We start from the raw sequence: 25,806 nt of genomic DNA, 5'->3' as shown, positions 1-25,806 counted from the left end.
ATAGACTGTGCCCTATCAGCCTAGGGGATGAAACCATGAGGAGAAATGATCCAGTCCCTGCCCACAGGGAAGTGGATGGTCAAACACACAGAGGGGTCGTCGCAGCCAGGCGAGGTGCGTGCGAGCTGGACTCCCGGGGCTCTGCCAGTGCAGAGGAGGAGATGCTTCCAACTCTTCCATCTTCCTGGTTAGATATATGCAAAGGAAGCATTTTTCTATTATTAAAACAAGATCAAGAAAGGTTTTGTTCTGCCCGGCTGGGGTGGCTCAGTGGTTGAGCATCGCCCCCGGAACTGAGATCACAGTTCAATTCCGGGTCAGGGCCCAGGCCCTGGCTGTGGGCTCGATGTCCAGTAGGGGGTGTGCAGGAGGCGGCCGATCCATGTTGCTCTCTCTATCCCTCTCCCTTCCTCTCTCTCAAAAAATAAAAACATGAAAAAAAAGAGGTTTTCTGATTGGTTGAAATTAGTGCTATACTTGGTTTTGGAACTAGTCCCCTTAAACATGTTTCCCAACTTACTGTAGAGACATTATGTTTGAAGCAGAATATTCTAAGATAGAAACTTCCTCTCATGATGGTATTTCTGAACAGCACATTTATAATTTCCTCTAGTTGTAAGGTACTATTTTTTAAATATTAATTTGTTTGGGTAAAGCAAAAGATTTTTTTTAGTTTGTTTAGAATTATGTTAGGGAAATACTAGTTAGGAATCTGACTTTTTTCTCCCCTATAGGTTTGTGGTTAACATATTTTTACTCAAATATTAGTGCTACATTTGCATGTTTATCAAAAGCCTCTGTTTTATAATTATTTATATTGAGTACTGCTCTGTATTAACATCATAGAGGAGCTCCTTTTCCAACAAAATTGTTTTAAATTAATGTTTATAAAGTACTTTAAATAGTTGAGTAGACTAAAAGTAATTCAGTTACACATGTAACCCCATTTGTCCATACTGGAAAAAATATACAGTGTGATTATATAATAGAAAGGTTTTTTGGTTTTGGGGGGAAGATAGTAATAGCAGGTTAATATTTATTGTGTACTTACTAAGTGCCAAAGTACTATTCTAAAGTGATTTATATGTAGTAACTCACTTAATTCTCATAATAAACATTTGAGGTGCAGAAACTGAGAGATAGACATTATACAATTTGCCCATCAAAGGTTAAGAAGTGAGTCAAGATTTGTATACCAGCAGTCTGGGGAATCCAGGTCCCAGAGCTTAACATTTATGGAAACATTTATGTAGGGGGCATGCAAGACTGGAACTAGGAAACCAGTTCTAATGTTACTGCAATGTTCCGATAAGATGTGATGGTGGCATGGACCAGGGAACTGTCCTAGGACAGAGAGGCTGGGCAGTGATCACTTTGTTATGCTCTTAATTAACACAGTAACTTTATACAGTAGAAAGTTGAAAAAAGTATTGCTGAAATCTTGAGAAAATGTAATGCAGGTAGGATCTCACTTTACACAATATATTTGCATATGCCCTTTTTGGGAGCAAACTGAATCATCATTTAAAATGAGGTAGAGAATTTGTTGGGTAAAAAGGTGTGTTCCTTCTTTTCATACTAGACAGCAAAGAGGCAAAAATGGTTAGGGTCTTGTCGAAAGGACTCGGTTCAACTTGAAGAGGCTCCCACTGGACAATAAATATAGTAATTAGATAGCAATTACAGTTGATTGAAACTCACCAAATGTTTAAACTCATATGTTCATAATGATATTTAAAAACAAATTTATAGGATGATAGGCACCAATTCATTACCATGAAAATTGGTAAATGAAGCATTTAACCTGCCTTTCCTGTATGGACTGGACCACTAGGTAATCAGATAATAAATGAGGGGAAGCATTTCTTAATAAAGATATTCCAGCTAACAAATGAGGTTAAAATGATAGAATTAAAACATCACCATTTTGCAATTCTGCAAGTGAATTAATGGATGTAGATATTGAACATCAATAGCAGCAAGTATTGCAAAAAGGGGGGCCACCCAACATTAAGTGCTTCCTGATGAAGAGACATACTACCACCTGTGGTCTTGCCAAAGGATCAACCCGAGTCTGATCAAGCCTCTGGATCCAGCTGCTGTGTTGCAGGAACACAGAGGAAAGAGGAACAGATTGCATTGCGAATATGCAATCAGCAAACTCCAGGCTGTGGAAACGCTACAGGTCACATGGCCCCAGTTCATCAACAGATAAATTATGAGGAAAGAAAGAGTAGAGGGGGACCCGTAGATTAAACGACCCTTAAAGATACGGACTATAGTGCCTGGGGGTATTCTGATGAAAAAAGTCAGGATGGTGGTTATTTATGAGGGAGAGAGGAAAGGAGGGGTGCTTGGAATGGGACAAATGGAAGGTTTGGGCAGGTAGATGGCAAACTTCTTTGTCTTGATCCTGGGTGATGGTTGCAGGGTAGTTGCTTTATAATCCATTAAGCTATATATTTGTTTAGTGTAGTTTTCTGTATATGTGTTTTATTTTTGGTTTTTGAACAAAATGATGGTCTTCAAATGGGAGGTCATGCCCTATGATATCAGACTTAGAACTTAGATTTTGGTAACTCTTAAAACTGGAAAACATTTTTCATTTATTGGTGGCATTGTATTATTTGTTTGTTTATTTATTAAAACAACACAAATTTAATCTCTTACAGTCTGGACATCAGAATTCTAAAGTGGATCAGCAGGGCTGGTTCCTTCTGGAGGCTCTAGGGGAGAATCTATTTCCTTGCGTTTTTCAGCTCCTAGAGGCTGCCAGCATCCTTTGGCTCATGGCCCCTTTTTCTATCACTCCATCTTCTTGTTTCCATGGTCAAATCCCCTGCTACTGACTCTGACCCAACTGCCTCCTCTTGGGAGGACCCTTGTGATTACCTTGGGCCCACCTGGATCATCCAGGATAACCTTCCCATCTCTGAGTCCTAAACCACATCTGCAAAGTCCCTTTGCCTATATAAGGTAACATATTCGTGGGTTCTGGGGATTAGAGACCTTTCTGTGAAAGCAGGTTGGGGTAAGGAAAGCACTGTTAATGCTCCCTGTACCCTCTCATGGGCACCTTCACCTCCAGGAATGTGGGGAGGTAGGCAGGGACCTTTTCATTCGCAAAAGATGCCCCCCACCCCAACATCTACACTCTGACCTTACCTTTGGGCCTGGAAGATCCCACCTCAGGGCACAGATGGGAGGGAGAAGAGCTTCAATGCCACTTGGCTGTCATTGGGGATGAACAGAGCAACCACAGTGGGCATTGTATTGACCCCCAGTTCCACCTGAGTGCTCTTTAAAGAACTCTTGTCTTTGTGATTTACACACACACTCAGACATCTTCAGACACCTTTACTGCTTTAAGATCAAATGTGAGTACATGGGTATTTGATATACTGACATCAACTCCAGATCGATTTTGCAGAACCAATTTTATGTGAAGGAAACGTACTGAAATTTACTAGAATCCTGTCCTCCCTGGTGTTGAGTCTAGTCCGCTAGAGAATAGCGTTCCTGTGAATTCTGAGTCCACTCCTAAACCTAGAGAAACACAGTTTAAGAATGGTGATAAAATAGAGGATTCAGACAAGGATTGTTCGTGTAGAATAAGGGTGGACTGAAGAGAAAATATGGAACAAAGAGGTCAAAGAGATAAAGAAAAAACACTGCAATATTGTCACTTTTCTTGTTTGTTTTCTATTTCTCTCTTCCCTCTCTCCCTCCCTTCCTTCTGTCCTTCCATTCATCCATCCATCCAGAATGAGGGAAAGCAATACGGGCAGACACTGTAAGTGTAAGAAATTGCCCTTCCTTTTTCCTAGAATGTGAATATTCAGCAGTTCTAATATTTGTAATAGCTCTTTAGGCACTAGGAACAGTGCTTACAGAAAAGATGCTAAAAGTTAGATTTTAAGAAGGGGAAAGAAAAAGGCTAGAATGTCTTGGAATGTGCTGAAATGAGATTCTGCTGATTATTTATTGCAAAATAGGCTCCTTCTTAAGAAGATGATTCTCTGTTCGTAGATTAGAAGTCCTGCCCTGTGGTTTGCCCAGGGTTGGAGCTTTTCCCCATGAATTTAAGGAACTTAATGAGATTTTTTTCCCTACCAAAGCAGAAGATGCAGGAAGACTCTGACAGCCTTCTACCCCCGCAGCTTTTCAGTTGCACCCATTAAAAACTTGCAGACCATAATGCGTGTTTCTAGAGAGGAAATAAAGTGAATGACGCCTGTGAATTTGTTTTAAATTGTTTATTTTACCAGATAATTTAGATAAATCTTTCTTGATGTGGAAAAGAACTCATCAGGTTTCATTAATAATCCGGAGCTTTTCAGAGGATTACTTTGAAATAGCCCCCTGCCAACTTTTCATAAATTAGGCATAAACTTTCTTTGACCTCATCACACATAATTAAATAGCTGTTGAAGGGTTAGGACCAACTAAAAAGCGATTCTGTATCTCGACCTTCATTCTCCTGCAGAATTATACAGGAAGTTTCTTTTGGTTCTCAAGCAGGGTAATTACAAGAGACAGTTACATAATTTACAGTTTTAATCTGCTCATCCATAATCACACACTTCCACTGAGTGGTATATGCCCCATGAGTGTCTGCGTTGTACTTTGATTTGTAAAGGCTGATTGCGGTGTGATTGATTGCTTGCTTGCATGTAGCATATTGAATTGATTCTTCAGAAATGAACTTTAGCTGTTAACGTGTCTGTTTGAGTTCCTGTTATTTACGTAGTTTGTGGTTCTTGTGTTTAGCAGTTGCATACTAGTTAACAGATTAAACTCCCAGAGCCTTTTTCTTATTAAATTTGGAAAATGGAGTATATATATACAGCCTAACTAGAAAAGTGCCTACAACAGGGTAGGCCCTCAACTGTTGAGCACTCTACTACTAAACCATTCCAGTCCTTGAAAGTGGAATGCACATCCTTTGATTAAACAGCAACCGCACGGTATGAAGGCTCACAAGGATAATGTTAGTGTATTGTGACAAATGCTATACTAATATCAATGTATTGTTACTGAAGTCTCGGCTCTAAGTACTGCCAGTATTAGGGAGCCTATCTAAACAGTGAGCTTCAAGAACGGTACAATATCACTTACGAAAGGGTAGTAAGTGAAATCTTTTAGTACTGCTAGTGATGTATTTTGTATGATTATGTTTTTCCAACAGCTAACATCTAACTATAGCCAATTTGGACTTTAAGATTGCTGTAGGATTGAAGGCTAAGTTCTTACATGACACCAGTTCCACTGGCAAACCAGCTAGTCACTGCATTGAACACCTCACTTCACCCCAGCCTGCACGTGTGTTGCATGTCTGTCAAAGTGGGCTCGTCAGCACCATTTACTGCGAGAGCCTTTTTACCTTAAATCCTGCTTGAAAGCTTATGGGAAATAAATTAAAAAATAAGCAAAAAGAGAAGTTTTTCGTTTCTGCAGATAAGTGGAATAGGACTGTTTGTCTAGATGACCTAAAGACAGCTAGAGATGATTTCTCTACCTTATATTTTCAACATTGTTGATTGATCAGATTGGGTGATGGAGCTGTTCTTTGATTTTAGAAAGTTATCTCCAAGACTGACAAATTGCCTTTTGAAATGTACTTTGAAAAAAAGAATCTTAGATTTATAATTCCCCCTTTTTCTTTCTTCAGTGCTGCTGTGTGAAAGCTCATCACCCAGAATCGGAATTCAACATACTCTGTCCTAGTTTTGAAAATTATAGCTCATCCATGTACACACACACACACACACATACACTGTATTTTAGGGGCTGTGGGGAAGTAAATAGAAAGGCAGGCTGCTCTCCTGATTGTCCTGTCTTCCAGAGCGCGGTTCTGAGGGCGGTGGCAGTGTCCGCGCTGACGCCGGCGCTCCCGCTCAGCCTGCAGGGTGGGTTAGACCCGATGACAGACAGAGTGAACTGTCTCAGCTGCACCTACAGAACCTCAGACCTATAAAAGTGGGCAAAAGAAACTCCAGTTTTTGCTTTTAGTGGTTTATTTAAAGAAAAGGTTAGTTGTAATGTTTTAGCAATAGGAGAATGGTCTTACAGGTGAAACGTCATCAGAATACCCAGTTAATTGCTTGGAGCAGATGCTTTATTTGAAGTATGTGCTTAAAATCTTACAACTTTCTAATGGTAAATTCTTACTACCAGAATTTTGTAACTTAAATGTGAAATTTTATCCAGGTTTCAACTTGGAAGAACTAGATTATTTTTGAAATAGTTTTTCAGATTGAATCTCCAATATTTTATAAGAGAGGAAATAATTGTAAAATGCCATATTACTTCATCTTAAATTTTTTCTGGTAAATTTGTTTTTCCTAATGCTTTCCAGAACTTAAAAGTGGTTTGAACTGTGGAAAATCAAAAAAGGTAAAAAGAAGAGGGCATTATTCTGACCTGTTTTTCTAATTTCTTTCACTTTGAAGGCCATGGTACTTGTATTTTACATTCATTGCCTCAGTAGAAGTGTCTCTGAGTGACGAATCGGAGCTTTACTTAGATCGGTAATAGGCAATGGGCTTCATGAAGAATCTTGGTTGCTTCCTGAATATATGTAAGGAGAGATATTTTTAAAAATTCTTGCCTTTTCCAAATGATTTTAGTTTGGGAATAAGTGCTGTTGAAAAAGTGTAACATCTCTTATTCCACGATCATTTAATGCTTGTCAGAGGTGCCTCATTTTCTAACACGAAAATTGAGACACCAAATCTATTTTATACACAGTCATCTTTGTAGAAAGAAAAATTATATTCCTCTAATACACCAGACTACGACGTTGCTGGTGTGGTGACATGCCATACATAAACAAATATTCCTTAATTAAATGTTTAAATATATGAGACAGAGCACTGTTTATTGAGTGGCCATTTCCTCCCCAGCCTCAACTCTTAGATATCTCCATTTCCCCCAAGATTGGCTTTCTACTTGGCTCTCTCATTAGGCACCACTGCTACCACCACAGCCCTTTGGTGACAGAAATGGAGAAGTGGGTTAGAAATGGAGAAGTTGCACCCCTATTTAACATTCTGGCCAACGTATAGTCCCCAAGACCCTTTGCTTAATATAACCCATAATACATCTGAACCCAGACTGGCCTGAGATAGGTAAGAATTGAGATTGGGTGGGATACAGACATACAGTTTTTAAAAGCCCCTAGGTGACTCTGATGTGCAGCCAGGGTTGAGAACCATTGTGCTAGACTAGAGGATAGAAAAAAGAGAAGTAAAGAGACATTCTCATCAGTTACATTATCAATTATAAAAATACTGTTGACTCATCTTTGGCCTGTGGGGTCTCATGGGGGTTTGTCTCTGGCCCTGGTCACTGCCAGCTCGGGAGGAGCTCATTCACAGATGTTCACACTTCTCAACACAAGGCTGCCACAGAGTGGGGAGAGTCCCCTTTCCTGCCGCTCGATGCCCTATTTGTGAATTCATTTTTGTGAATTCATATGAGCATCTACCTTTTCTCTGGGTGACTGACACACAGAATGACCACCCCTTCCAGGGAGTCCACACCCGCTCACAGAATCATTAACTCACCTGGTAAATTCTGGCATGGTCTGTAGGTTTGTAAATACATAAATACATAGATACATACATACACACATATATACATATATGTATTATATATCCTACAGCAGCAGGGGAGTCATGCCCCTGCCATGCCCCTTCCTCTTGGGGGGAGTTGAAGGAGCACCATTCCTCTCCAGAATGGACTTGGGGGTGGGGTGAGGGATAGAGGGATGAAAATGCAGTAAGAAAGACCAGTGGCCCTTGCACATAATTGAGGAAGAGCTCAACAGTGGAGCCAGGAGCTAATGGGATCTTCGAGAAGGGAGATCTTAAAAATTAAAAAGGAGGCTTAGAGAAACAGACTGGTATGTGACCCAGGGCAGCCAGCCTTCCTTCCCCAAAGACCCACTGTCTCCATTCTCTGGGTTTGACTGGCTCGGGCCATTTTCCCAGGGACACACTTGGGTCTTCTAGAGTATTTGGGTCTTTGTTTCATCTGTCCTGGGACTGTCTCTGGGTTTTGACGAAGCCCTCAAGCAGTCATTGTTATTGTGGTTGACGGGCTTGCTGTTTCCTGAGGGTAGTCCTTGAAGTTAAGGACTTTAGGACCAAAGGGAATTTGTGGGGCACAGAGCTGTGCTTGCTGGGAACTTTCAGTCGCCAGTTTCTTGAGATCACTCCTGAGGCACTATATATATGTGTAATTTATTTTTCAGGGCTTCTTCCTTTAATTAAATTTATACTTGGGTGGCTAGCTTGGAGTGGGGTGGACGGAGAGAACTTCTGTCTGAGGCAGTGGAGTGAATGGAGTGGTTTTCAGGTGCCTCAGGCAAAAGTAGGAGAAGCAAGGTAGCTCTTCTCAATCTGACTCTATAGAGCAGTCTGCCTCTTTACTTCTGTCCAAATTTTATTTTTTTCCTTTACATAAAAGATATCTAGTCACCCAAATGATCACCTTGAGGTTTCATTTGTTCAATATGTTGACTAGTAATAATACCTGACACTTATATAGGGTTTCTGTAATAGGCAGAGCACTGTTCATGCTTTGTATTAAATCATTTAATACAACAACCCTAAGAGACAGGTATGATTATGCCCCACGTTTTATGGATGAGGGATCAGAAGCACAGAGAGGTTAAATAACTTGCCGAGGTCACACGGGCAGTACTTGGTGGACCCTGGATTCCATTCCAAGCAGTGTGGCTCTAGAACCCTGCTCTTAGCCAACCTAGAGTGCCTCTGATGTGCCATACTGGGTTCAATAAATGCCGTATTGTTTCATAATACCCGTGGCCTTGTGGTCCAACTTTTTTTTTTTTTTTTTTAATATATCTTTATTGATTTCAGAGAAAGGAAAGGAGAGGGAGAGAGAGAGATAGAAACATCAATGATGAGAGAGTCATTGATGGAGCCCACAACCCCGGGCATGTGCCCTGACCGGGAATCAAACCCCGATAGCCTGGATCCCAGGTCGACGCTCAACCGCTGAGCCATGCCTGGCCAGGCGGTCCAACTTTTGAAAAGTATTCTTTTATTTAATGCAGATGGTTTCAAAGTATGGTCCAGAGACCCACAGAGATTCCCCAAGGCCCATTCAGGGAGTCTGCAAGGTCACAGCAATTTTCAAAGTAATACTAAGATACTGTGTCCTTTCACTCTCATTCTCTCATGAGTGTGCGGTGGAGTTTTCAGGAAATTTCATGACCTGTGATATCACAACAGACTGAATACCAAAGCAGATGTGAGAATGTAGCTGTTTTCTGTTAAGCCAGATATTAAAGATATTTGCAAAACTGTAAAACAGTGCTACCCTTCTCACTATTTACAAAGTGTAATTTTCATAAAAATTTGTTGACACATAATGTGTTTATTGGATTTTTTAATGACTTAGTAAGTATTTGTCAAGACTAGCGGCTCTACAGCAGTGGTCCTCAGGCTTGTATGCATTATAGTGACCTGGAGGGCATGTTAAAGCACAGGTGTTGGGTCCTGCCCCCCAAACTTCTAATTCGCAGGTCTGACAACTTGCAGTTCTACCAAGTCCCCAGGTGATGCTGATACTGCCGGCCTGCCCACCTTCACCCCCTGAAAACCACTGCTCTGTAGGAAATGGACTAAGAAATCTGTTGAGAAGTCAAGAAATATTTATTCAAGTTATTATATAATTACTTCAAGCCCACAGAATCATGGGAGAGATGTCTTATACAGCCACATTTTCAAACCAACCTCTTAAAATAGATACAATCTAAAAAATTCAAAATTTGTGTTTTTGCTAGGAGGCATCTACATCTTTTAATAAATGGCAAGCAGTAAGAGTCCAGGCGGTCGAGGTCACAGGTCGTTAGAACACTCCTGTCCTCTTAAAACAGTGGGGAGGTGGCCGAGGCCTTGTGCTCAGTCAGTTGAGTGCCACCCCTGCACCAAAAGGCCCCAGTTCCATTCCCATCAGGGCTCAGTGCCCTGTAGGGGCTGTGCAGGGGCAGCCAATGGATGGTTTTCTCGCTCCCTCTCCCTTCCCCTCTCCAAAATCAATAAAAACTTTTTTTTTTTTTTAAGGGGAAAACCATGGGAAGACTAAGCTTCAGCTTCCTTTTTAAACCAATTGCAAAATCACCACAGAGCTTCAGCAAGGAGACATGCACTGCCTGTCAAGTTCATTTATCACTATTTAAACTGATAACATGCTATTCATCCACTTGGTCACAGAGCCAGATACTAGTAACTGATGAGTGTAGACCAGTGAATTTCCGTCCCCAATCATGAGATACATGGTTAGAGCTATTGGATTTCCTCTGCTCAAGAGCTGCCATAAATCCCTGGCTGGTGTCAGTTCCCAGGCTTGCAAATCCAGTGCTGTCTACTGATAGGAACTTTCAGCAGGGTTTGCTGAGCTGAACAGGTGTCTGATGAAAGGTGTGTAATCCTTGAAGATTATCTTCCTCCTAAAAGCAGCTAGTTAGCCCAAACACATAATTCAGACAGATGGGGATTGGGAGTCGCCTGCCAGAGTTGACACTTTTGAATTTGAGGAAGTTCATATGGTTTGGCTCCAGGTGGCGTAAAATGAAGGTGTGCGAGGCTGGGGGGTGGCCGCCTTTGGGGGGTAAATCCTTACCCACGTCCACACCTTGCCTGAAAACATTTCATGTTCAGTCCAGACTAGTCTCGAAATCTTACTAGTTTAGAAGGAAGGAATGTTTCCTATTTTAAAAGGGTTAACCTTGCAGCTAATATGCTGGGAGTTCAATTAATTTGGGAAGTTAGGTCTGCAAACATCAATCTTGACCTTGTCTAGATAGTGGTTCCTCCCTTATCCTAATGGATCTGTGCAGGAAGGCATCGCTCTAACCACCCCCACCCAGGAGTTAGCCGTTTCAGACACGGGGGATCAGGGCTAGTTAACATGACAATTGCTTCTCTTACTACAAGTAGGTCACCCTTAACAGAGGTGAGGTGAATTTGGGTCCCCTGTGGTAAAGCTTAGAAATGCTTTCCTTTTGCAGACATCCCATTGTTCTTACCTAACCTTTATGCAAACACCTTGATAACCTTTTGAATTAAGTGTTGTGTGGTCCTTGCACTAAAACTCAGGCCTCACCTGCCACTGGAACAAAAGAGGAAGCCAGCTTTCACTGGTATCAAGATAGTTGCTGTGGGTGAGGCGTTTCCGGGCCAGTCGGCTTCCAATTACAAGTCTCCCGATTGCAGAGTGAGTGCAGCTCACCAGCACCTCTGCTCACAGACAATTTAAAGGGAATAATTTCACCAGCGATTAATTATACTGCAGCTACTGGGGTTTATCCTTCAAATATCACTTTGTTTTCAGTCTGAACAGCCAGGCTTCTCCAGGGATAGCTCAGGTTTCTGATCGAAAGTATCCTGAGTTAGGAAAGGTGTTAGAGCACCATGGGAACCTATTCACTGGGGGTGTACTGTACTTGTTTCAGATGCTTCAGGATAATACGCTGGCTTCCAAGATAAGTGCTTTTTATTTCCCTGCATCTTAGATCAATTTTTTGGAATCTTTTTGGTAAGTTAAATTTAAGAGCTGTAACTTAAACCAGCACATCTCTATAATTACTTAATAAATAAATATTCTTACCAAAAATTATTATCAGTGTGCTATATAGTAATTATGATTTGAGAAGCCTAGAAAAGTAAAAGGAAACAAAAGAAGTCAAGAAATTTATTCTTTAAAACATTCTGTGAAGGTCAAAGTGGTGAAGGGCAACCGCCAGTTCCAACTTTTTTGAGGGACAGTGCCTGTCGCAGGTACAATGTAAATTACATGTTACATCAGCCTAGTGCACAAATGGAGTAGAGTAGACATGACACAACTTCTTCTTCTCTGCTATATAGTTTAATGAATTACAGGTGATTCCACTTAACTAGTAAGGAATCAGAAATGTATCTTTGGTCCTGATTGAGGAACTCAATTCCATTTAAACCCACAATTTCTCCTTCAGGCAGAGACTTTGTGGACTTAGATGGCTCTTAGTACAAGTTCCTTTCATTGTTGTAAGTTCCCTGAGAGTTTCATGAAGTCGGAGAGGAGAGGGAAAGCCTAACTGGGGGCGGTGCAGTGACGCTGTGTGGTCTGTGATGTTGATGTGTATCGTCTCTGAAAACCTGCTGATGGTTTTGCTGGTGTGGTAGATACGGAGGTGTTTGCTGTGAAAGTCCAGTGCACTCTGCAGGCTGCCGCCTCCCCCACCCTCTTAAGGCCAGGACTCTGGTAGCAGTGTCAGCCACAGACTGTGTCCAAGGGGTGTCCCTGGAGACAGCCACTTACCCTGGTGGGAGTAACAAGAGCTGAAAGGTTTGCCTAAATGCTCTCTGCAGACCCTAGTTAGCCAGATAGTTCCAGGAGCCTAACCAGCATCAACTCAGGCCCTGGTCAGGTGTATCTGTACTACCTCAGGTGTGAAAACATGAACAGTTGTGTAAAATATATGGGGGGATTCTGGCTGCTTCCTCTTACCCCAGAGTATAGATTGTGGGAGAAGACAGAACAAAGACATACATGCGCTTTCTGCGTAAGGTTGCTGCTTGTGGGGGATGTAAGGTGGGGAGGGCACATGCCACCTTCTGACCATTTGGGTTTCACAGAAATCTTTCTGCTACGCTGGGGGGGTGTTTGCTTTCTGTCTCCAACTGTGGGGTTCAGATAAGAACCAGTGAGGGGCTAGGGAATTTGACAGTCACTGCAGGGGACTTTTAATTGTGGGATCTCATGGACAAAAGGGGGATAGTTCCATGTCCATGGCTCTATGGTTCTCTACACCCCAGGAGTACGGAGCTGGGACCTCCAGCTGACTGAGTAAATTTCTCAGCATGTTTCAAGCACTTAGGAGGCAGGTGACGATGTGCCAATTATCTGTTCTGAGATTTGGGCACCCTTTGTACTCTGGCAACAGAGAGCTTTTCTCCATATTGACGGGGCACAAGCGATATGGGCTGGACCGGATTCAGCACAGTGGCCATCCTGTTAGCATTCCCGACACACTGCTCTCGAAAGCCTCTGTGTGGAGCCGAATGGCATGTGATCAGTGGTTTGACTATAAAATGTTGTGGTGCTTGTTTGCATTCAATCAAATCCTTTGCACTTAAACATGAGTTAAAGACACAAATAAGTCAAAAGACTGGACCAAAACCTAAAGTTAAACATATGCCTATTCTTTATAACGGCATTCAGATTAAAACCATCAAAATGCAGAATGCTGTGTTACAGCCCTCTAGGCTCAGGCTGGATTTCTTGTTCTGTATTTCTGCATTATTTACTGTGATTCTGAGAGGCAGGAAAGTGCATCAGAAGCATACCTCCTTTTAACAAAAAATCCCAAATCGAGAAAATTTTTGAGAATGCAGCCATTTTGTAAATGTAGATAAAGAAGAAAAATGCTGAAGATTTTGGGTGGTTTACAGAGCAGCATGATTTTGTAATTGCTGCCACCTACTGTATGTGGTTGATGTTTGTTTAAATTGAGGAAGTTCATGAAGGTGAATCTGTTGAAATAGATAATTAGAGCAAGGTAGACACCATTAGTTTATAGCATTTCTTCTCTACTCTGTAAGTGGCTCTTAATTACCAAGACAGCCGCCAGCTTTTATTCATTACCTTCAAGTGGATTTAAAGTTTTGCTCATTTTAAAGTTCTATTTCCAACAAACCTTCACTGTAATGCTGTAAAATGCACATTCAAAAGCTTACCCTGCTCAGGGATTTTCTGAGTATATATGAAACAGTTTGCTTTAAGGAAGTTGTTTTGTTTTATTTGTGTTAATTCATAGAAACAGTGTTCTGGATTTGGATTATAAATTTAATTTCCATGAAAGAGGTGAAATTAGAGCTAGTAGAGCTCATGTGAGTTGTAGCCGTTGACTTAAAAGACATTCTTTCATTAGTCTTAAAACAAAGCTTCAGATCAGCCCGCTAGTTAAATGTAACAAGCAATATAGGATCTGAGTCAACGGAGGCCCTTCTCTTTTATTAAGACCCAGCTGTCAAAGGGTCATTAGGTCCTTCCTGTGGATAACAACTTGCCCATTAATGTTTGGGGTGGTCCCTCAACAGGATTTCTTAGTAAGTGCCTGACATTTACTTTTTGAAAGCATTTAAAGCTGGTGTGAGACCTGAATGTTGAGACTTATCAGCAGTAACGTCTTCAGCCCTGGTTTTGTTAAAATACCACAGTGTGTATTTGGAGTGCTCCTGCTTAGCTGTATGAGTTGACTCACAGTGTCACAATAAAAGATTCAGAAGCAGAAACTTCATGGAGATCAAATCACTGTAACTGGAAAGAGACTACGTGTGTAAAATTCATACACTTCTGATGGATGTTTTTACCTTATATTACTACCTTATATAATTTTGAGTGGCCCCTGTTCCAGTGTCTGAAAACACCACCATGAGGTTGACTATGCTTTTTTCTGCCGTAGGCTATTTGCTTTCTAGAAGAGAAGGCCAAGCAGGGTCTCCTGAAAAGCCACTCTCTGATCTGGGCCGTCTCTCCTACCTGGCCTATTGGAAGAGCGTCATCTTAGAGTATCTCTTCCACCACCATGAGAGGCACATCAGCATCAAGGCCATCAGCAGAGCTACAGGCATGTGTCCACATGACATCGCCACCACTCTGCAGCACCTCCACATGATTGACAAGAGGGACGGCAGGTGAGTCCTGGTGCCCCAGGCAACCCCAGCTGCCTCTCAAGCATCTCACACCAGAAAGGATCCCTGGAGTCAGGCAGATTCATTCTAGTTAAAGATGAGAGGTTCCCCAACAGTACCATTAAAAACCTTCTAAAAAGAAAACAGGAAATGATACTTTTTTGCTGGTCACATTTCAATTTGCTGTACCTTTTCATTGACAAGCTTTCTGATTTTTCCTCACCCAGGTAATATTAGTGCTAGCATGTGTCATTATGTGAAGGTGAAATGAAATTTCAGCTTTTGATTGCACTTTGTTCTGCCTCCTCACATTACAGATTTGTTATCATTAGAAGAGAAAAGTTGATATTGGGCCACATGGAAAAGCTGAAAACCTGTTCTCGGTCCAATGAACTTGATCCAGAGAGTCTGAGGTGGACCCCAATTTTAATTTCTAATGCCGCCGTTTCTGAAGAAGAGCGAGAAGCTGAAAAAGAGGTAATGATTGGCTTCGTCAGCATAAGCTGTGTCACTTCAATCTTGTAGCGTTCTTAAGCTAAGCAGGTCTCCAAAATCATTGTCAAAAGCTTGGTTATGTAGAGAGGGCTTGTGAAAGGATATGGCACTAATTTATCTAACTGAGCTTGCATGGTAAGACATGATAATTTTATTGAATTGAGTATGAAAAATGAAACATTTATCATTGATCACAAAGCAGCATTTTCACTACTGACAGCATGTAATCAGATCAAATTTGGTGCTGAGCTCCGAGGCTGCAGTGTCAATCGATTCTTTGTGTTTATGAACTTGCTTAAAGTGCTCCATGCCAGCGAGCATGTAATGTCCTGATAAAGGACTCAAATCAATTCGCCGCGTCATTAATACTGCTAAACATCCCATGAAACCCAATCTCCTTTGATTTGTTACCCTAACTGATGTCAGCCCTGAGATGGTGCAGCTGGCAGGCCGCTTGGCCGGCTGGCGGGCGGGCGGCCGAAGGGCCGGCGCTGCCTGTGACCCGCGGAGCGCCCGCCGCCCCTGCCCTCTCACGCCGCCCGCTGCCTCTCCCCGCAGGCCGAGCGGCTGATGGAGCAGGCGAGCTGCTGGGAGAAGGAGGAGCTGGACGCGCCGCCGCGAGCCGGCAGCCGCCAGTCGCCCGCCAAGGCGCAGTCGAAGAATAAGTTCGCGCACCCCCCGGAGGGCCGGCCCGCGGGGGACCGCGCGCAGCTGGCGGCGCTGTGCAGAGAGAGCAGCGAGGAGGAGGAGGAGGAGGAGGAGGATGACGAGGAGGAGGAGGAAGAGGAGGAGGAGGAGGAGGAAGAGGAGGAGGAGGAGGAGGAAGAAAACGTGCAGAGCTCTCCGCCCAGGTTGACTAAGCCGCAGTCGGTTGCCATAAAGAGAAAGGTAAGCGTCTGCTTGGAGTCCCGGCCGGCCGTTTCCCTCAGACCCTGTCGCTGCAGACATTCTGTTAGCATTTGCTGCGTTCTCCGTCCTCTAGATGGAGTTTATTTGTGTCCAGGCCGCCGATCATGTATCGTCTCCGTTTATCTCGCCGTCTGATTGTGTTTACTTTGAGGTTGGTTAGCGCGGGGACAGGAAAGGGGCGGGCTGGCTCTCTCGGCTCGTAGTTACTGCCACCTGCTGGCGTGTGGGACTAGAGCACGTCAGGCGGTGAGAGCAGAGAAGGGCCCTGGCCAGCACTTAGACCACCTCAGCAACTTTTGATGAAAATGTCAAGGCCTCGAGAGGCCAGGAGACTCGTCCAAGGTCACACAACTCATTAGAGATGGAGCCAGGACCAGGTGAATGCTCAGACTCCAAGCCCAGCACTCCTGATGCTATTTCTTTTTCTTGTTAGAAGCTATATAAGGCCATTCATTTGGATGCTGATATTTTGCGTTTGTGGCCAAGTCCACATTACTGAAACTTCTCATATCTTAGTGGCCTGGTGGTTTCTCTACGTACCCCTGGTGCAGAAGGTAAAAAACTGGTTTTGTCTTTAGGTACCTGCTCAACCCAGATCTGATATCTTTGTCTTCAGTCTCCATCTGTGACATAGAGAGGGGCCAGATAATGTTAGCGTAGCCAAAACTAATAGAGATAGCACAGTACAAGTTAAGACTCTGCCCAAGGCCATCCTGTGTGGTGTTGTCAAAGAACCTGCTGTTCTAACTCCCAGCTCAGTGTGTTTTCTTCAAAGCCTGGGATCTTTTAGTGGAAGAGCAGCTGTGGGGAGGTGGTAGAAAGGAGCATCCCCTAAAGTGGACTTCAGACTTATGAAAAATGTTTTGATTTCTTACAAGGAAAATATTCATGTGTTTTGTATATAACCAAAAAAAATTTGTTTTAAAAACATCAAAAACCAGAATTATCCAAAGCATGATAGATACGGGCTACCATCATATAAATGGACTCAACCTGAGGAAAACCAGCTCTTTGCATTAGCTCCACTCATGTTTGGGGAAATCCAGTGGACTAGGGAGGGCAGGCCAATTAGGAAATGAATAACCATAAATGTAAAGTTATAGGATATGATTATCAGGCTTATATATGCTCTTTAGTGAACATTCAAAGAGTTAAAAATGTGAGACACAATAATTATTGGGCACAGTTTACCTAGAGTTTGAGTTTTAACCATGCATATTGAAAACCTTTCTTTACAATATATTCTCAATATTTTGGGGGCCCATTATTGACAGATTTACATTTTAGCAGCAAATCTTTTTGTTATTCCTATTTTTAAATTTTGTATCATTAAATGCTTTTTGCTCGAAAATATGTTTTATAATTGCAATTATGAGGAGCCATTTGTGCTGATCTTTAGTGCAACTAAAAATTTTTTTTTATATCTTATATAAATAAGACATCTCACGTCTTTTATTTTTTAGATGCCTTCTATGTTAAAATAGTTATAAAATTATCAGTTGCTGACATCCCTACAGCCACCAGTAAATGACTGTTAACATTTTAATCCTTTCCTTTAGCACACTTTTCCTTGTTCCTGAAGTCTTAAGAAATGTAACAAGGAGGCTAGTCTCGTACGTCATCATATGTCCTAGGGTGCTTTGGATGTAGTCGGTGCTCCTTGAGCAGTTATCAAGCATTAAATGAGTGATCAGTAACTAGTTAATTGTTGCAACATTTATAGACATCGGTGTCCACGACTTAGGAGCTGTGATATACAGGATATTGAAGCCAGCAAGTACTATTGGAAAATACGTGCTAGAAAAGCAAACCTTAGCTTTTAAAATCTACAGTTAAGCTTCTAGGATGTTCTCTTCTCAAAGCATCTGCTTGAGTAAACAACTGTTTTATTTGGAAAACACTTGCCTGTGTAGCTGGAGCCCGAGAGGGATGTTAAACATCAAATGGAAGGTTAAGTACAAAGGCGGTACAGAAGTCTTTATGTGTAAGATTCTTAGACTCACGTGCAGTACATGTTTGCTGCATATCGACTCAACCATTTAATTTCTCATGAGCTCTGTGCATTATGTTTGGAATTAATTTCAGAGGCCTTTTGTGCTAAAGAAGAAAAGGGGTCGTAAACGCAGGCGGATCAACAGCAGTGTAACAACTGAGACCATTTCCGAGACGACAGAAGTGCTGAATGAGCCCTTTGACAACTCAGATGAAGAGAGGCCAATGCCACAGCTGGAGCCTACCTGTGAGATCGAAGTGGAGGAAGACGGCGGGAAGCCCGTCCTGAGAAAAGCATTCCAACATCAGCCTGGGAAGAAAAGACAAACAGAGGAAAAGGAAGGAAGAGACAATCATTGCTTTAAGAATGCTGACCCTTGTAGAAGTAAGTGGAGGAATTATAAAAACCTTACCCTTGTGAATATCTGTACATTACTGCCCGAAAGGCACCTGGAGTCATGCCCAAGGGCATCCTGAGGATGTGTGGACCCACCAGAAAGAAGTGCTCGTCTGTCCTTTCTCATTCATAAAAGGTTCTAGCCCTTCTCCCTGGAATTGGGTTTTATGTTAAACAACTTCTAAGGCCAGAACATTCCTTTAGGAGAGGTTTATCTTATGTTCCAGAAATTGGCTTGTCCTCGAAAACTCTGAAGTCTGTCAAAAAGAAACACACTGCATTTTCTGATTCTAATATGTACTTTTCCCCACATTTAGTATTTCTGAAATCAGAGTATAATTATCAATGTGAGCATTGACTGCAGTAGCTTTCTTTTTTCCTGAAAAACAAGTATTAGTAAGTTGATGATGCATCTTATAATCATCGGTGTCTTAGGTTATACTTATCAAGAATCAGCTAAATGCATACCATCACTATTTTTAGCTTTGATAATACAGGATAATGTTGAAATCAGGAAACTGTCCTTCCTTTTATATTACTATTTGACAGTTGCTGCTGGTAGGGACACTCCACCCCATCCTCTGAAAAAGCACCTAAAACACCTCTGGATCATCTTTGATGCCCTGTTTAAAAGCAACCATCCCTTGCCTGTGCGTCTGGGAACTTGTGCTCCCAGCTGAGTTGTGAGGGTCTGTGGGACAGGCTCTCTGCTCTACTGCTGAAGTGACTGTATTAAAAAACTTATTTTATTCCCATCTAGGGAACAGGCCATCTCCCTTCCCTGGGCACCACAGGTTGTCAGTCTCGCTTTTGAAAAGCCACAGTTCTCAGAACATGAGCAATTAATTAATAGGATCCTGAGGGAATGACATCTTACCCTGGGTATAGAGAAACCAAGCCTTATTCTTTAGTTTCTTTAAACAAACAAACAAACAAACATATAAACAACCACAGCAAGCTGCAGCAAGCAATCACTTTTGTGTGGAAATTGAGCCTTATTACCATGTGTCAGCTGTCTTCTCAGTAAATCGTCACTAACTTCATTCTGCACTTGGTGTTATTTGCCTTTAAAAATGCTAAGTGGCCAAGTTACACCTGATTTCTTTCTTAAATAATTAAGAGAAAACCCATCTTCCAATTTAGAGAGGTCTTTCTGTAAGAGCTGGTAGGTCCAGTAGCACGTGGAATAAGAATGGAGAATCCAAGGGCACTGGCGTGGCTGTCACCTGCCCATGTGAATAGATATGAAACCATTTGAACGTCTCAAGGTGTCTGTTGACTAGTTATTGTACTTTGCGCTTCTGAAGGATCCATCCACACTGCATTTGTGTTCTCTTCAGCTAGCCAGTTTGAGTGTAGTACTTGCAGGTAAGTTTATGTGTAATTTTTTTTATTACGTAAATGAACTAAAAACTCACCCTGCTCTGTACTGATTGGATTAGAAATCACTCCCTCGCCCGGCCGGCGTGGCTCAGCAGTTGAGCATTGACCTATGATCCCAGGAGATCGCAGTTCCATTCCTGGTCGGGGCACATGCTGGGGTTGCAGGCTCCATCCCTAGTCAGGGGCGTGCAGGAGGCAGCCAATCAATGACTCTCTCATCACTGATGTTTCTATCTTTCCCTCTCCCCTCCTCTCTCTGAAATCAATAAAGACATATTTTTAAAAAAAGGAAAGAAATCACTGCCTTCTAGCAAAGGGGATCTCTGTTCCAAGTTGATTATTAGATCTTATTTTTGTTCCCCAAAATAAGTCTTCCCAAGTTTGTTCTTCTAATAAGGCTATTTCTCTTCGTAAAGATTTCTCTTTACATTGACCCTCCAGGAGATCAGCGTGATCTTTAGTTGTCTGAGATCTTAAGAGAACTTGGGTGTTTATACGTGTCTTTATTCATATATTTTCTTGTGTGCTTATATCTATAAAAATATACTTACATATTTATATTCATATGTGCATACAGGTACAATAAAAATCAGCTGAACCAAAATGAACTTGACAATTACGGTTTGTTTCTTATTTACTTTAGTATTCAAACCACACATTTGAGCAGCAAATTGATCCAAAATACAGTCTGGACAGAATTAGTGATAAAAAGAATACCTGTGTTTTAAATGTTCAATAATTTCATGGTAAATACATTATAGTTTATGTCATGCAAAAATGATGATCCTGTAGTAGATTACAGATGTGTTTAGTTATTTACTCATTTCTTTCAGAGGTACACAGTTTATTTTTATGCCAGAGAGAACATTCAAATCAAAGTAAATAATGTCATCTGAGATCATTTATATTCAGCAATTGTCCACAAAACAAAGTTCACTTTCTCAGGATAGATATGTGAGTTAGGCTTCTAGTCACTTAAAGGTACACTGGTGACTTGGATATGAGCTAGCATTAACCCCCTTCCCCTGTATTTCCTAACTTGTAAACGTTCGAGTGGATTTTTTTACAATGTGGAATTCTGGGCATCAGTGAATATCTTATTTGTTAAATTCAGGAAAGTTTATTGCAATTGCCTGTACCCATGTGCTTTCTAAAAAGCACAGCTTTCTGTTGTGAGAGTGAGTGTGTTGTGTGTGTGTGCATGTGTGCGTGTGTGGCGTGTACTGTATTCCCAGACCCGGGTGATTTACCCAGTTTATACCACAATATTATTCTACATTAGTCTTGACTGTATCTTTACCACCAAGTCTTCAAATGCTAAGTTGAAAGCCGTGCTTGCTGACTAATTAGAGGAATGAGTTCAGGTCGTCCGTGACTGTGTTTTCTAAGACTTTGTTTTTCTTCCTCCCCTTCTCTCTCCTCCACAAGACAACATGGATGATGATGCAGAAAACTTGAAAGAAGGCAGCAGAGACAATCCTGAACCTCTCAAGTGCAAACAAGTGTGGCCAAAAGGGTCAAAGCGTGGCCTGTCTAAGTGGAGGCCAAGCAAGGAAAGGAAGACGGGGTTTAAGCTGAACCTGTACACCCCCCCGGAGACCCCCATGGAGCCCGATGACCAGGCGACGGTGGAGGGGCAGAAGGAGACCCTGGAAGACAAAAGCAGCCCCTCGGCCTCCCCCGCCAGGACCGAGGAGGAGGCCCCGGGAGCTGTGGACCCCCTGCCGCCTCGGGACGCAGACGGAAAGGAGGAGACGTGTAGGCCCGTGAGCCCGAGGAAGTCGCCGGGGGAAAAGCCGGAGGACGACCCCGCCAGCCCCGAGGAGGGTGACGGCGAGGGTGACGGCGAGGGGGACGGGGACGGGGACGGGGACGGCGGGGGGGGCCCCGGCGGACCCACCAGCCGGGCGCAGGAGGACCCCGCCGCCGGCCTGGACCCCGCGGACCCCGCGCCTGCCCCCTGCGAGGAGGAGGAGGAGGAGGAGGAGGAGCCGTCCCCCGCCGAGGGCCGCGACGCCGACGACGAGGACGACAGCCACGGGGGACCCGCGGGCGCGCAGGGGGACGCGCGCCCCCGGGAGGCCCTCAGAGAGGCCCTGGGAAACCAGGGCGCTTTTTTAGACCTCGGCGTCCAGCCCAGTCACTCGCACCCGGAGGTCTTGATGGACTGTGGCGTTGACCTTGCAGCCTCATGCGGCGGTGACCCCAAGGAGCTCGCCGGGGACGCGGAGACCGCGCCCGAGTCTGACGAGGAGGCCGCCGCGGAGGCGCGGAGCCGGGACCAGCGGGGCCGCGAGGCGGGGCCCGAGCCCAAGGAGGGCGGCGCGGCGGCCCTGGAAACCGACTCGGAGACCGCCCAGGCGGTTCAGTCCTTGACGCGGGAGAACAGCGAGCAGGAGGACACCTTTCAGGATTGTGCCGAGACGCAGGAGGCCTGCAGAAGCCTGCAGAACTACGCCCACTCAGACCAAAGTCCGCAGATCGCTGCCACCCTGGACGACTGCCAGCAGTCGGACCACAGCAGCCCAGGCTCATCCGTCCATTCCCACCCCGGCCAGTCGGTGCGGTCGGTCAGCAGCCCAAGTGTCCCTGCCCTGGAAAACAGCTACGCCCAAATCAGCCCGGATCAAAGTGCCATCTCAGTGCCATCTTTGCAGAACATGGAAACCAGCCCGATGATGGATGTCCCGTCAGTTTCAGACCATTCACAACAGGTCGTGGACAGCGGATTTAGTGACCTGGGCAGTATCGAGAGCACAACCGAGAACTACGAAAACCCAAGCAGCTATGATTCCACTATGGGTGGCAGCATTTGCGGCAACGGCTCTTCGCAGAACAGCTGCTCCTATAGCAACCTCACCTCCAGCAATCTGACGCAGAGCAGCTGCGCTGTCACCCAGCAGATGTCCAACATCAGCGGGAGCTGCAGCATGCTGCAGCAGACCAGCATCAGCTCTCCCCCCACCTGCAGCGTCAAGTCTCCCCAAGGCTGCGTGGTGGAGAGGCCTCCGAGCAGCAGCCAGCAGCTGGCCCAGTGCAGCATGGCTGCGAACTTCACCCCGCCCATGCAGCTGGCGGAGATCCCCGAGGCCGGCAACGCCAACATCGGCTTATATGAACGAATGGGTCAAAGTGATTTTGGGGCTGGGCACTACCCACAGCCGTCCGCCACTTTCAGCCTTGCCAAACTACAGCAGTTAACTAACACACTTATTGATCATTCATTGCCTTACAGCCATTCCGCTGCTGTGACTTCCTATGCAAACAGTGCCTCTTTGTCCACACCATTAAGTAACACAGGGCTTGTTCAGCTTTCTCAGTCTCCACACTCCGTCCCTGGGGGACCCCAAGCACAAGCTACCATGACCCCGCCCCCCAACCTGACTCCTCCTCCGATGAACCTGCCACCGCCTCTTTTGCAACGCAACATGGCTGCATCAAATATTGGCATCTCCCACAGCCAAAGACTGCAGACCCAGATTGCCAGCAAGGGCCACGTCTCCATGAGAACCAAATCGGCATCTCTGTCACCAGCCGCTGCCACCCATCAGTCACAGATCTATGGGCGCTCTCAGACTGTAGCCATGCAGGGTCCTACTCGGACTTTAACAATGCAGAGAGGCATGAACATGAGTGTGAACCTGATGCCAGCCCCAGCCTACAACGTCAACTCCGTGAACATGAACATGAACACTCTCAATGCCATGAATGGGTACAGCATGTCCCAGCCGATGATGAACAGCGGCTATCACGGCAACCACGGCTACATGAATCAGACGCCCCAGTACCCTATGCAGATGCAGATGGGCATGATGGGGACCCAGCCATATGCCCAGCAGCCAATGCAGACCCCACCCCACGGTAATATGATGTACACGGCCCCCGGACACCATGGCTACATGAACACAGGCATGTCCAAACAGTCTCTCAATGGGTCCTACATGAGAAGGTAGGCGACGCGGGCAGTCACAAGCCCCCTGGGCATCACTATCGGGTTGATGTGCACAAATCCCTTCGAAGGGTACGATTTCAAAACCAGCAGTTGGTGTGAATGCAGAAACATTTGTTGGCACCATTTATTTTAAAAAAAAAAAAAAAAAAAGCTGTATGCAGCAGAAAGCCTTATACAAGTTGTTTTTCTTTCCTTTTTTTTTTTTTTTTTTTTTTTTTGTTACCTTTGTTTCTGTTACTTTTATACGAAGTTCTCTGCAAAGGAAGGCCTCTCTTTGGACTACAGTTGGAGGCAGCCACTTGTTGTGCCTGCTTCCGTTAAACAATGTGGATATCAAGCCCCGCAACCCCAAGTTATCTGTTTTAATACGGAACCTAGAGCTTTTTTTTCTTCCCTGTCCACTCCATGTAAATGCCTTTAGCATTTCAGTTATTGTATATTTTGTTTAAGGTGACACTTCAGCATGCCGCTAATGTCTTTGTTAGTGACAGTGCATTTTGTAGTACTGTACAAGTGTTGTGCTAACAGTAAGCCATTTCTTAAGTTTTTTGCCTTGATTAGGGTGCCCTAATTTGAGGGTTTTAAAAAAAACTATATTTTTGTTAATTATAAAACTGTAAAGAGCTATAAAAGCTATTCTCATTTGGTTAGTCAAAAGGGTTTTATTGCTAAATGTTTGGTGTAAAGTTGAGACCCTTTTCCATTTTGGTGACAGATTTCTTTGGGGGAAAAAAGGCAGCTTTCTGTTTTATAAATGCAGACTTCTGTTTATTGAATGAAGCATATCTCAGTGTTTATCTGTCAGGTTTTGAAACATTTCATATATGTCCAAATACTTGGCAGGATTTAAAAAAAATAGTGAATTTGGTGTAAAGTTGCTATTTTATGGAAATGCCTCTAACTTTACATTTTCATTCCATCTGTAGATTTTTCTATCTTTATAAAATATGGGAGTTATTTTTTAAGGGAAATAGAGAAGTAGCCTGTGAATAGCTCCACCTAAGCTTACAGCTCCAGCGCATGTACAAAGCAGAGGAGTGGTGTGTGTCTGTTTATATTGCTTCCCTTTTGTAGCCTTTGTACCTGAACAGGTGACTGTCAGGGCCAAGCAGGAGAGGCGCAACCCTTGTATAAAATAGGAGCCAGCGACACTCTTGGATTTATCTGTTCTCTTTTTAGTCAGTCACTTCAAAAAAAACAAAAAAATTTAAAAAAAAAGCTGTACATTTTAACATAAAATAAATTATGATGAGCCATTTTTAGCCTCTTGTGTCCTGTCATATTATGATTGATAGAGATGACCAATTGAACTGTATCATGTGTCACATCTCCGAACACATACACATTTCGGGAAAATAAATTATTTAGTGTAAATTGGAGTTAAGAGATTTTCTGATTTGTTTTGACTTTGGGGGAGGGGGTTGGCAATAAATAAGAGTAATATCTAATAAAACCATCACATATACCAAATACCTATTTAATAAATTAATTTATAATGGATTTTAATGCTTTTCATGAAAGTTTATTTTATGCGAGTGCATACCTTCTGTATGCCAATCATTGTCTTTAAAATAAAGTGAATTTGTTTTTTTCTTTTTGACTTTGATCTTCATTTGCAAAGGGGTCCTGCACAAATACCCAGGTGTCTCAGCTGTTCAGTCTGAGTAAACCCCCTCAGGGCTCGTACAGCCGTAGCCAACTCCATTTCTCTCAAGAACAATACCCAGAAAAAGGAGCACCCAGTTCGGGATTTTATATTTGAAAAATCATTTTCTTAAAAGAGTGTGAAAGTTTTGCTCTGTTGTGAATGAGTGATTGGATGTTTTCTTTAGTGTCTAAAGTTTAGACCAAAAGAGAAAAAAGTCAATGTTTTCAAATATTATTTTATGAAATTCAGAGAAGGTTCCGTCTGTTAAAACAGTATTCAAGCAACAAGCCTAGAAGTAAGAGTATGCTTCACGGCACCCGTG

The 25,806-nt window shown here is 43.3% G+C and overlaps 1 protein-coding gene across 5 annotated transcripts in view; it reads left to right on the top strand.

The window, feature by feature from the left end:
- Positions 1 to 25,098, top strand: part of KAT6B (lysine acetyltransferase 6B) — a 164,294-nt gene extending 139,196 nt beyond the window's left edge. For all 5 annotated transcript variants that reach the window (XM_087824311.1, XM_087824310.1, XM_087824307.1 and 2 more), the window contains exons 14-18: positions 14,480 to 14,711; positions 15,026 to 15,185; positions 15,762 to 16,091; positions 18,198 to 18,489; positions 21,313 to 25,098. In XM_087824311.1, coding sequence (XP_087680437.1) covers positions 14,480 to 14,711; positions 15,026 to 15,185; positions 15,762 to 16,091; positions 18,198 to 18,489; positions 21,313 to 23,837 — 3,539 coding nt within the window. In that variant the 3' untranslated portion in view covers positions 23,838 to 25,098. The remainder of the gene's footprint in view (positions 1 to 14,479; positions 14,712 to 15,025; positions 15,186 to 15,761; positions 16,092 to 18,197; positions 18,490 to 21,312) is intronic.
- Positions 25,099 to 25,806: the final 708 nt, after the last annotated feature.

Source organism: Miniopterus natalensis, chromosome 14 (assembly GCF_054644295.1).
Source record: "Miniopterus natalensis isolate mMinNat1 chromosome 14, mMinNat1.hap1, whole genome shotgun sequence".
Lineage (NCBI taxonomy): Eukaryota > Metazoa > Chordata > Mammalia > Chiroptera > Miniopteridae > Miniopterus > Miniopterus natalensis.
Note: the sequence above shows the minus strand (reverse complement) of the source record. Positions and strands in the feature narration are given on the sequence as shown.